Source organism: Hylobates moloch, unplaced genomic scaffold (genome assembly GCF_009828535.3).
Source record: "Hylobates moloch isolate HMO894 unplaced genomic scaffold, HMol_V3 SCAFFOLD_19, whole genome shotgun sequence".
NCBI classification, from domain to species: domain Eukaryota; kingdom Metazoa; phylum Chordata; class Mammalia; order Primates; family Hylobatidae; genus Hylobates; species Hylobates moloch.
This window is the reverse complement of record NW_026652294.1, coordinates 12520160-12532654: the sequence shown is the minus strand read 5'-3', so window position 1 is coordinate 12532654 and position 12495 is coordinate 12520160. Positions and strand designations below refer to the sequence as shown.

The window sequence follows — 12495 nt, the reverse complement described above, 5'->3', positions numbered from 1 at the left end:
GTGGACATTGGCAGGACCAGCGTAGGTGCACACTCTGCCCTGGGCCCCCTGGGGTGCTTAGACGTGGCTGGTCCTGCTTACCTTCCGGGCTGCCTCTTTGGAGAAGTAGCTGTAGGGCAGGAACTTCAGCTGGCACCGGTCATTGGTCTTATGGTTCACAATCTCGATGTCCCCTGACTGGCGAAGGAGGGCAGTGGTCAGCGGCCAGCCCCCGGGCCATGCACCCCCCTCCCCAAGGGCGCCCCTGACCTGGTCGATCCAGAGCTTGCCCACGATGATGTTGTGCACAGTTGAGGTGCTCTTCCTCCACACGTAGTGATTCCCACTGGCCTGGAATTCTAAGTGGATGGCACCTGGGGGCAGGGGACAGGTCAGAGGTCATGCCCCCCATGCAGGGCTCTGGCCAGTCTGCCCTTAGGCCTGGTGTCTTGAGAACCAGGCTGGGGGGTTGGAGAGGCAGACCTACAGGGAGGTCTCCCTTGGAAGCCCCCAGCTGGCTTTTGCATTGCCAGAATCCTCCCTCTTAGGCAGAATGTCTCTCTGTCCCAGGAAGGCACCGGGCCCCCGCTCACCTAGCGGCATGATGGAGATGTATTTTCCCCGGAACTTGCTGGAGATGGTGATCTCCTGCCAGAGGCTCCAGCCGTGCTTGGAGAACACGTAGTGCGCAGCTGACGGGGGGTGGTGGCTCACCTGAGACCAGACCCATAGGATGTGAGCATCTGCCAGACATGAGCCCAGGTTCCACCTCCACCAGCCAGGGAGGGACAGCTTGCCCTGTCTCAGCAGGCACAGCTCTGTGGCCATAGGAGCAGTCCTGGCTGTTCCTCAGGTGGCCATGGACCCAAGGCAGGCCCCAGGAAGGCACTGCCTTGAGCAGAAAAGCATCCGGGTGCTGTCCTGAGCCTCTCAGTGTCTGGCTCCTGGGCTGTGAAATTGGGGTGATGGCGGACCTCATGCCTCAAAGACATGCCTGTGACAGGTGCACTGAGGGCTGATAAAGGATGTCACACTGTGCCGAGACTTCCGTGTCCACTTCTCATCTAATCCTCCCCACACGCCAGGTGTGGCTGCTGTGCCATGTTATACCAAGGGGGCCCAGACTGGCAGAGTGATTTTAGCCACGGGGCAGTCAGGCCCTGCCTCTGGCCAGCCTGGCTCCAGAGCAGGCGTCCACATCGATGCACTGCTCCAGGCCTGGCCCTCCCCTGCCTCGCTGGCAGTGCCACCAAGCCTCCCTTGTCTGTTCTTCCTTATTCCATGCTCCTCTGGCTATGGGGCCCAGGCTTCCCTCTCCTAAGTCTACTCACTCCCCAGGACAGCAGCCCTAGCCTAGCCCTGCCCCTGGCCTCCAGCTGCCCCTGGACATCTCCCCTCAGACAGGCAGAGCCCGACCAGGGCAGAGCCGGGATCCTGCTGCCCCCAGTGTGCCTTGCCTAACTTCCTGTCTCCAAAAGAGGTGCCCACTTGCTTCCTATGCCCCAGGAGTGCAGGCCCAGCTGCGAACCATCCCAGGAGATGGGTTAGCTGGCCCTGAGGTCAGTTGATCCCTCCCCAAGGAGCCCGTGGGAAGCTCAGCCTCCTCCTCGCCTACACCTCAGCATCCTGCCCTTCCAGCTGCTCACACCAAACACTCTGCAGCCTCTCTGGCCCTCCTCATGCTCCTCCTCTAACCCCGAGCAAACCCTGCCTGCCCTTCCTTCAAATCGAATCCAGCATCTGCCCCCTCCACTCCCACATCCACCTCCCTGGGCCTCCCTGGGAGGGCCACTCCCTCCATCGCAGCAGAGGGCTCCTCTGGCAGGTCAGGAGTCAGGCCCCACCCCAGGTGCACCACCCTCCAGCTGCTGCTTTTTCACCCTCATTTCCTTTCCTCCCCTCACTCTCTCTGTATCAGCAAAGCTGCTCCCTGACCACCCCCTTTCTAAAAGAGCTGGAAGCAGCCACAGTACCCGCCTTGCTTTCCCAGCCCCATGAGAACCAGAGCCATGTCTGTTCACTTCCCAGCTGAAACCTCCATGCCTGAGCAGCACCTGGCATGTCAAGGGCACCTAATGTCTGCTAAGTGGAGAAATACATTCACTCCAGGGTTCAGGCCAAGGACCCGAGATCACCCCGACTGCCCCCCAACCCCATATCCAAAGCATTGGCAAACCAGCCGGCTCATCCTTCAAAAGCTGCCTGTGTTCTGGCCTCCCCCTTCCCCCAGGTCTGGCCACCACACCCCTGCGTGGGTCACTGCAGCCACCTCCTAACAGGGCCTTGCAGCAGCTGCAGCCTCTTCAACTAGCACCAGAATCTGTGAATGGCCAGCATCCTACGCTCATGCCAGGAGCCAGGGCAACGCCAGCACCAACAGAATCACCTCGTTTCTAACCAGGATGCCCAGGTTCAGCATGGGGCTGCCACTGCTGAGGCTCCTGGGCCTGGGTCTTGGCGTGTCTCTGTGGGGAAGGGGTGGTGGGGACAGGCTGCTGTCACTGGCCAGGGCAGAGTCCATCCCACTGCACCCAGGCTCCTCCTGCCAGCCGCCTTCAGCTCGGTAGTGACCCCATGCTCCTCCCCAGCCGTGCCCACAGATGCCCCTCCCCCTCTGCTCCACAACACCCTGGCCTGGAGCTTATCCTCCCCCTCCCTGCAACCAGGCCTGACCCTGTCCTCACCAGGCTGAGTTCTCATGCCCCTCGCCATCTCCAGGAGGCCCTGTGCCTGCCCCTGCCATGGGAGGCCCTGCTCCCCAGCTGGACCTCAGCTTGATGGCTCCTTGGGTATGGGCAGTCAGGGTCAGAGGCTGCATCCCATTTGTCACCTTGGACCTGGCAGGAACAGCTTGGCCAGAGTGTGGGTAGGCGCCACCCAGTGCCAGCCTAGCCCGCTCACCTGCTCACAGAGGGAGCGCAGGCCCATGTCGTCGAGGCGGTCCAGCTCGAAGGTCTCCCCCAGCATGGGGTTGAAGGGCTTGGCGATGCGGTGCACCGTGGTGGAGTAGGAGGACACAGAGAAGGCAGCCACCAGGCACATCTGCTCCACTGAGCTGGTGCAGTGCACCGCCTTGTCCAGCAGGTGGTGGTACTCCAGGTCCTCTGTCAGCCGCTGGAGCATGGACAGGGGCTCGTTGAAGTTCACCTGTGGGTGGACAGGTGGGTGGTCAGGCTGGGCACCAGCCCCGGCTTGGCACGGTGCCCTTGCTTTTCTCCGATGTTCAGGGACATCCCTGCTCAGACGGCACCTTCACAGTGAGGCTCCTCAGATGGCCCTGTCCAACAGTGCGCCCCCAAGCCATCACCTCCCTGGCCCCTCCTGTCTGTTTTCTCCACAGCCCTCCCCACTTTCCGGTCTGCTGCGTCCTACACACTTTTATCATGTTCACTGTTGCTCTCCTCTGCTCGGATGGACACCCACCAAGGCCGGGGGTTCTGCCTGGCCCACTGCTGTATCTTCAGTGCAGAATCTTAGGAAGCAGTGAGTGAATGAGTGAGCACATGAGTCTGTGGGTGGAGGAAGTGGGTCTTCCCCATGTTCCGAGCTGTGATGGGGCCCGGCACAGGATGGGTTAGGCCCAGGGCCCCTATCTCGGTGTCACATAGGGCAGGGGCACTCTCCCCACCATGATGCCATCGGGTACGAGTCTCAGCTTCCTCATGTTATCTTGCTCCATCCTCCCAGACACTGTGAAGAGGACGCTGTGTTTCTCCCCACTCTACAGATGTGGACACAGAGGCTGGAGATGTGAGGAACTTGTTCTGGGTCACACAGCGGAACCGTCTGGCCTAGTGGAGATGCCACGGTAGCCAGGTGGCATGAGGATCCAAGCTATGCCCTTGGCCCACTGTGTGACCACACTGAGCTTGCATTTCCTGGGGATGGCACCAGGGATGACTGCCAGCTGAAGGAGGGCCCACCCCTCCACACACAGCCCCATCCTGCCACTCCCCATCTACAGATCAGGACACCCGGGACATGGTAAGCTCCTGTAAGATCCAGAGGTGCTCTGGGCTCCCCAGGTTGCTGATCCATGCAGAGCTTCTCCCTGGCTCCTTCTGTCAGAGCCCAAAGATCCCTGTACTCTGGAAGATCAGGCAATGCCTATGTACACGATTAGATAATTAGTTACATGCTCCTCAGGTGCCGTTAAGAAAATGACACTCCAAGGCTGTGTGTACTTCACACAGGCCATTACTTCTCATCCATGCACAGGAAAGCAGCCCCAGAGGACCGGCCGGGGCTGCCCTGCCCGAGCCACCCACCGGCATGGGGATCCTGGAGAGCTCCCGGCCGATGCAGTTCTTCATGATGCTCCAGAGGTTAAGGCTGTAGTTGGGCTTGTTGGGAATGCGGACTCGCCTCTTGACTTTGGATGAACCCTTGGGCACGAGCGAGGCACCATCTAGTACCTGCCACATAAGTGGGGACCCCCCACCACTGTCAGTGGAGGCCAGAGCGCCCCCTCGGCTTCCAGGTCTCTGCCCTCCACCCTGAGGACTGGCACCAAGCCGGCCACTGGCACACTGCTGGTGGAAGGGCAGGATGGCGCTCCTGGACTGGGGCATGGGCCTGCCTGCTGGCCCCCAGCTCTTGGTGCTGGCCTGTCCCTCCCACCCCGTAGGCCAGAAGCTGCCTTCCGGCCCTTGCAGTGCTCCCCCTCACTTACACTGTCTGCTGAGCTCCAGTCCACGGAACTTGTCCCGGTGCTACTTTCAGCTTTTCTGCAGGAAATACAAAGCGGGAGGCAAGTTACTGATGAATCCCGAGGCCTCCTTGGGACCTGGCCCATCCTCTCTCCAGACAACATCATTTTCATTGCTAGTAAATGTCCTGGTCACTGCCGTGTGTTCTGTGTGTAGACAAGCACTGCATAACATTTCAATGGCAGATAGTGTATATGACGGTGGTCCCATAAGACTATCATATCGTATTTTTAATATACCTTTTCTATGTTTAGATACACAAATCCTTAACCACTGTGTCACAATTGCCTAAAATATTCAGTATAGTCACATGTCGTATAGGTTTGTAGCCCAGGAGCTATAGGCTGTGCGGTATAGCCTAGGTGTGTGGCAGGCTCTATCAATCAGCTAGGTTTGTGTAAGTATACTCTATGAGGCTCACACAACAATGAAATCCCATCTGGAGGAAGACGGATTATTGATTTTTTGAGACAGGGTCTCTCTGTTGCCCAGGCTAGAATGCAGTGGCATGGCCATGGCTCACTGCAGCCTCGACCTCCCTGGGCTCAAGCGACCCTCCCACCTCAGCCTCCCAAGTAGCTGGGACTACAGGCCTGCACCACCATGCCTGGCTAGTTTTTGTATTTTTTGTAGAGACAGGGTTTCGCCATGTTGCCCAGGCTGGTCGCAAACTCTTATATTCAAGTAGTCCTTTTACCCTTGGCCTCCCAAAGTGCTGGGAGCCACTGGGCCTGGCCAAAGCAAGATTTAAAGGAAAGAAAACCCCAAGTAGACAAGTAGATAGCTGGTGAAAAGACCAGATGCAGCCTTAAACCAGGGTGGGGGAGGCTCTGCCCAGCTGCAGCCACCTTACCTGTCTTCCTTGGCTTCGGTGATCACGGTGATGAAGGATGTGGAGTCTTCCATGGCGTCAAAGTACTCGGTATCTTCATCTTCCTCACTGTCCTCTCCTTTGGGAGTCAAGAGGCTTCCTAGAGACACAGGCAGAGCTTTAGTTTGTAACCTCACAAAAGGCTCATCTCGCCTCCCTAAGTCCAGAGCCAAGGGCTCCCCCAACCCCCATCTGGCCTCACTCCCCTCCCGCTTCAGTCACCTGGTCAGCCCTGATTCCCTGGGCTGCGGCCACCGTTGCTCCCTCTGCTAGAATCATGTGCTTTCAAGGCATTCACCGCACAGGGGCCTCTTTCTGGAAGCCCCCCCCCCCCCCCCCCCGATCTCTCAACATGTGGGTCAGTCTTTCTGTGGCCCAGCTTCCCTTTCTGATGGACCCCTGTCCAGGATCCCCGTGACCCCCAACCCAAGGCTAGATGGGTGGCCACCTGGCACCAGGACATGCTGGGCTCACTAAATTTAACCCTTGAGAATGTGAACCTAGGTGCAGAGAAACTGTTGCCAGTGGGTGATGGGCACGGGAGATACAAAACCATGAAGAGGCAATCGAGAGTTGGCCAAGCCCAGCCCACATGTGGGCACAGCCAGGGATATGCGTGTGGGGGAGCAGAAGTTGTGTATGCAGAGCCAGCTGGCAGAAGGTCATGGGACAGCCCTGCCCTGGCCACCCACTCACCCTCAATGAAGCTCTTGGAGGGGTTGGCCGGCCGGCCGGGGGCACTGCGGAAGGCCCGCTCGAGGCTGTTGTGCTGCTTGGCCAGCTGCTCAATGGTTTCCTCCAAGTGCACGCGCTGCTCCTGCTCATACTGCAGTGCCCGCTGCCATTTCCGACTGTGTATCTCTGCTAGTTCCAGGAAGTCCCTGCAGGCCTGGGAAGGGAGGAGTGGCGGTATGAGACCCTGGCCTCTGGCAGGGGCCCATCTGTCAGAGGCATGTGAACCAGAGCAACTCCATCTTAAACAGGAGCTGGGTAAGATGAGGCTGAAACCTACTGGGCTGCACTCCCAGACAGCTAAGGCATTCTAAGTCACAGGATGAGATACAAAATACAGGTCACAAAGACCTTGCTGATAAAACAGGTTGCAGTGAAGGAGCCAGCCAAAACCCATCAAAACCAAAATGGCGACGAGAGTGACCTCTGGTCGTCCTCACTGCTGCACTCCTACCAGCGCCATGACAGTTTACAAATGCCATGGCAACATCAGGGAGTTACCCTCTATGGTCTAAAAAGGGGAGGCATGAATAATCCACCCCTTGTTTGGCATATCAGCAAGAAATAACCATAAAAATAGACAACCAGCAGCCCTGGGGGCTCCTCTGTCTATGGAGTAGCCATTCTTTTATTCCTTTACTTTCTTAATAAACTTGCTCTCACTTTGCACTGCAGACTCGCCTTGAATTCTTTCTTGTGCGAGATCCAAGAACCCTCTCGTGGGGTCTGGATCAGGGCCCCTTTCCTATAACACATCTCCCCCCGCACCTCCATTCCCTGTGAGGACTAAGCTCACAATATCAATTTTTTATCTTGCCCAAATTCCTATCTAAGGCGTCTGGGGAGTCATGCCCTAAAAACCATACATTCTCATCAGATGGGTTTTATTTAACCCTATATATCGTGACTTACTTTCCAACCTGACTGGCATAACATTACGAGTCAAGGAAGAAAAAGTATTTTATCCCAAAACATGCTTCTTTGCCATATTTTGAAGTGGCCCTGCAAAGCTGTCCTTTGTGGGGGAAAACGTGCATCTGTAAAGAATCTCTATTCACAGAGCTAGATCGTTTTCTTCCAGGCCTTCCCAACCCTGAAGAGATGAAGTAAGAGTCTTAGCACCTTTTTAAAGGTCTGATTAGGAAACATTTGTCATCTGTTGTCTCCAAGGGGAGCCACTATAAGACGTAAAAAGAACCTTGGTCTCCACAGTCTTTTATCTTAACCTGAACATTTCCTTTCTATTGATCCCAGGTCTTTAGACAACTCAACCAAGTGCCAACCAGAAAATGCTTAAATTTACCTATAGCCTGGAAGGCCCCCTCCCCACCTTGCTTTTGAGCTGTCCCGCCTTTCTGAACCAAACCAAGGTATTTCTTAAATGTATTTGATTGCTGCCTCGTGCCTCCCTAAAATATATAAAACCAAGCTGCGCCCCGACCACCTTGGGCACATGTTCTCAGGACCTCCCAAGAGCTATATCATGGCCGTGGTCACTCATATTTGGCTCAGAATAAATCTCTTCAAATATTTTGCAGAGTCTGTTTTTGTTGACACCTGCAGTGAAGAAGGCCCTGCAGTGAAGAAGAGGGGGCCATCTAGCTGCCCCCTCTGCTGGGATGGTCACAAACATGCTTACTGCCCCCTTTGGCCTCCTTGGGGATGTGGGAACCCTGGCCTTCTCAGAGCCCGCCCAGCAACCAGCACCCACCCTGGTTGGCCTCCCATGGTCAGGATGCCAATTGGGGAGCGGCAAATCTGGGTGCCACGGGTCTGCATGCTGCCTCCCCAGCAGCAGCTGGTTTGGTTCAGCCTGGAGCTGAGGTGGCTGCTGTTGCTCATCATGGTAGGGCTCAAGCTCTCTGCGGCCACATCCTCCCTGCAGTGTTAGGCCTCAGGTTTGTCACTGGCCCTTGTCTACCCTGGGCCAGTCCCTGGCCATGGTACAGAAGGAAGGAAAGCCACGTTCTGCTATCCTCCCCAGCTCAGAGAGGTAATTAGTCTTGTCCGGCAGAAGTGGGACTGGCACTTTCTACCAAGCTACCTCAGAGTCTGAATCACATAACTGCTTTTAAGGTTTTCCCTTCGAGCTTGTGGCCTACTAAGACATCCAGAATCTTTTCAGCTTCCCAGGTCCATAGGTGGTTCCACCACACTGTTTTGAAGCAGGGGTTGGTCATTCTGCCCTGTCATTAGAGTGGAGAGGATGGCTCAGGCTTCAGCTGTCCCTGGAGGGCAGTGAGATCAAATTTAGGAACCTCTGGATTTGCCCTTTCTGAACACATTCTTGAACCCAGTAGGAAGGGACGTTTCCTTGGCCCACATCTGCATCAGTGGCCCCAGCTGCCACTCCCCAGCACTTCCTCCCCACCCAATTGCCCAGCTGACCTGGAGCACCCACTGAGCTCACAGGCTGTCCCACCCCAAAGGAGGAAGATGGGCACACCAGTCCTCACCTATGTCACAGGGACAAGGCAGCTGTTGAGGAAGTATCAGGAGGTGATGTGGCAGGCGGGGCGAGGGAGCACTCAACAGACGTGCCTCATGGATCCCCTCCTGCATCTGCCCTGGCACCTGGTGCCCAGGCCACGACCGCTAACTCCCACCACTCCTCAGACCTCTGCAGTATCGCTCTCCCAGGAAACGGCCTGCCCGTCAGTCAGAAGCACTCAGATGCCTGCCCATCGGGTCGGTCTCTCCAGCGACTGTGCCAGGAATGCCCCTGAATCAGCAGCTGCTCCCAGACATTTGCTGCCAAGTGACACCTACCAGAGGGGTGGGACTGACAGCAGTGGGAGCAAGACGGGGGTGTCCTGAGGTGGCCTCAGGAGAGCACCTCCAAGGCTGGGAGGCTCCCCAAGGCTGTGCACTGGGGCACCCTGCCTGGGGACTCGCCCACCCCACAGGGAGAGCCCGAGCTCTGGTGGCCGGCCTGGCTTGGTGGAAAGGGGCCCCCAGCCTGCCCCTGTTCCAGGGCTCTGGCTGCACAGCCTACCCCAGGGACGCCACTCCTTGAACAAGCCCTCCTCTGAGCACCTTCCCTCCCCCACCTCCCTCAAGCACCACGCAGGGTGGGCAGGGCAAGCTGTGCCTCCTCATCCTGGAGATGCGGCATGGCCTGCCCAAGGAAGCCAGCAGAGTGTGGTGGCCAGGGGCGCACTATCAGGAGTTGGAAAACCTGGGTTCCAGCAGAAGCCCCTTGGCCCCTCTGAGCCCACATCCTCTCTGTGAGACAGACAGTGATGCCTAACAGATGCTGTGCCCACAAAGCTGCCCTGTCTCCGCTCACCTGGCAAAATTCTCCAGGTGGGAGGAGTGCAGTCACTCCCATTGGACAGATGAAGGTCTCCTCCCCACAGGTTGAGGCAGGGGGAAAGGCCTCCTTGAGGAAAGAAAGAAACCTCCTTATCTCGTGCGCCTCATCCTGATGATGTGTGAAACTGAGTCCAGGGTGTTGAAGGTCTGGGCTATTTTGAGTTTATGGGTCTTATAAGGCTGTCCCTTGAGTGTGGGGCTGCAGTCACTGTCCATCATGCAATTTGCAGACCCCATAGTGGGCCTGGGTGAGTCCTGGGAGACCCAGCTCCAGGCCTGACTCCACTGCTCCCTGGCTTGTGACTGGGAGTCAGGCCTTTCACCACCTGGAGTCCTACAGCGGCCTTCCTGCTTCACCCACAGCCCTGTCCCTCTCTCACTGCTGTAGGCCTTAGAGTGAGGATCCTGAAAACAGACTCAGAGACAGCGTGCCCCAGCAGCCAGACCAGATGGCACCTCTTTGCTGGTTTTGTGCCAGTGGGTGTAAGGGCGGTGGTGGATGCGGGAGCACGGTATCCCTCTGGGTGCCTCAGGAATGTTCCAGACCCTTACAGAAGCCCCGTGAATTGGGTAGACAGAGACTCCTACCCCATGCCAAGACAGCAAAGCTAGCCCTGAGGGCACCCAGCAAGGAGGTGGCAGAGCCAGATCCAGAACCCAGGTCCTGAACTGAGAGCTTGCTCTAACTCCTACCTGGCTGCAGCTCCCACGAGGTCCTCCTCCCCACATTGCCCTAAGCTCGGCCCAGTGCTCAGTCAAGTTAGTCTTGGTTCCAGCCACCTGTTCATGGGCTCTCTGACGCTGCTGCTCTGCTGACCCTGGCCCATGCAGGTCTCCAGGCTCTGCTGAGCTGGTCTCAAGGCGCAGAGTGCAAGTGAGAAAGGGCACCCTCATCTCCCTGGGCGCCGCTTCAGGGAAGTCCCTTGCATCCCGAGACTGAGGGCCAGGGAGAAGGGGCTAATCAGGGTGAACAGGATGGGATCCCAGGTCTGTCTAGCCCCAGGGCCACCTCCACACAAGGCACGATCCCCTTGCCTGCCTGATACGAGCAGGGGTGCAGAGGCCAGGGCTGTGCTGTGCATGGTGAGAGTGAATGGGTGTTTCATGGTTTTCTGGGTTCTTGCCTATCTGGGTGCACAAGGCCTCTGCCCCCGCCCTCCCTCATCCCTGCACCATCACTTCCTGCCAATCTCCTACAGCCCCCAGAATCATCCTCTCCGTCCACAAGTTCTCACATAGATGGGTGCTTTGTTTTCATATACCTCATGTCATTTACAACAAGACTTATGAAAGAGCCGTACAGCAGCAGTTTAAAATAGTAGCCAAAGGTCATGGTAAGAATTCCCACAAACTCACATCTGAGGGTGCCTGGGCTTCCCAGCAGCAAAAACAAAGAGGGAAAGATGACCAGAGAACAAAGATGAATTAGGCCCTCTACCTCCTACCTTTGTGTTCACAGGGGCTCTAATACTTTAGAAATGACTATTTTCTCCTTCAAGGAAAAATGGAGTATTTGTTGTTTTTTCCACAGATCTGGGCAGCTGACCGCCTCTCACAGACATGGTTTCCAATCCTCTCCAGCCTCATCTCCTGGGGCTCCAATCCTTCCCAGGGCCCTGAGTGTGGCCCACCAGGTGTCATGTCTTCTTGCCTTTCCCCGGCTCAAATTCAAACCCACCTGCTGATTCTGATGCCAGCCCCGCCTCCCTCACACCGCAGGCCCACTGTGGGGCAGGCCATTCCAGGCATTCTTACAAGCACTGAGGTAGATTTTTTCATATAGTGTGCGTGACCGAGGAGGAAATGAAGGCTCAGGGTGACTGAGGGACTCACCCAAGGCCACGAGGAGGTGTGTGTAGGGCCAGGATCCAAGTCTCTGAGCATCTCACCTGCATATCTCCCAGGGCATGGAACCAGTGCTGTTAGGGTTTACTTTGTAAAGCTAAATCTTGATTGCTGTCTGGGAGCCCCTTGAGGGCAGGGATGTTGTGGGATCCCAGAGCCTTCCTGGTGTGGAGCTAGGTTCCTGGGAGATATTCACTAACAAGGCTGCCTGGGAATAACCCTGTCCAAGCAACAGAGCCCAGCCCTAGCCTCAGGGAGAAGGGGTGGCCTCCCAGCACCCTTAGCCCCAGCTGAGGACTTTGTCCACACAGCCAGGGTTGCTGGCTGATAACTTGGCCGTGAGTGACCTCGGTCCCCCTCAAGTCTACCAAAGGGTCAGCTGGCATCTTGCAGCAGGGAGACAGGAAGTCCCTGGGACAGCTGGGCCTCATTTGGGTACATGTGCCTAGGCTGGGCACATGCAGGTCATAGAGTGTCACAGTCACCTAAAAGCGGGGCAGGGTGAAAGCTGCTGTGCCCTAATATCGAAGGCCTCATGTGGCTGCACCCAAGGCCTTTGCCACCACAGCACGAGCTGCCTGGTCACCCCATGGATGCAGAGAGCCCCTCCACCTCCCCCAGCCCAGATGCACCCACCTGGTGTCCATCCCCAACTCCCAGGGTCTCCTCTGCTGCTGCCGGCCTTCTCCAGGCCCCATCCTGGCTATGGTGTGGGGAGAGGCAGGCGCCTGGCGTGGCCCTGCTGTTCTCAGAATGCTGAGCTGGGCTGTGTGCTGTGTGCTCGATAAGCTGGATTAGGCATGGGGCCCGGCAGAGGGGCTGGCAGGGGGAGGTTCCCAGGGGCCCAGAGAGGGCCTGGCTGACCCTGCCCAGGCCTGAATGTGGTCTCATTTCTCTGAGACTCTGTGACAACTCTACCTGGGGCCAGGAGACTCGTGCTCAGCTGTGAGCAGGAGGAGAGACGGGCTGACCTGAAGCCCCCTACCTCCACATTTGTGTCCTGAATTGTCTAAGGGGAACACAGTGAGGGTCCTAGTGGGAGCT

The 12495-nt window shown here is 57.1% G+C and overlaps 1 protein-coding gene across 16 annotated transcripts in view; it reads right to left on the bottom strand.

The window, feature by feature from the left end:
- Positions 1-12495, bottom strand: part of OSBP2 (oxysterol binding protein 2) — a 248474-nt gene that overhangs the window by 32029 nt on the left and 203950 nt on the right. For 7 of the 16 annotated variants that reach the window (XM_058431265.1, XM_058431267.1, XM_058431266.1 and 4 more), the window contains 9 exons: positions 9581-9673; positions 6256-6448; positions 5542-5659; positions 4652-4706; positions 4248-4394; positions 2881-3126; positions 573-693; positions 250-353; positions 82-177 (listed from right to left, as the gene is read on the bottom strand). In XM_058431265.1, coding sequence (XP_058287248.1) covers positions 82-177; positions 250-353; positions 573-693; positions 2881-3126; positions 4248-4394; positions 4652-4706; positions 5542-5659; positions 6256-6448; positions 9581-9673 — 1173 coding nt within the window. The remainder of the gene's footprint in view (positions 1-81; positions 178-249; positions 354-572; positions 694-2880; positions 3127-4247; positions 4395-4651; positions 4707-5541; positions 5660-6255; positions 6449-9580; positions 9674-12495) is intronic. The other 9 variants (XM_058431268.1, XM_032138425.2, XM_032138426.2 and 6 more) reach the window with 5 other exon arrangements.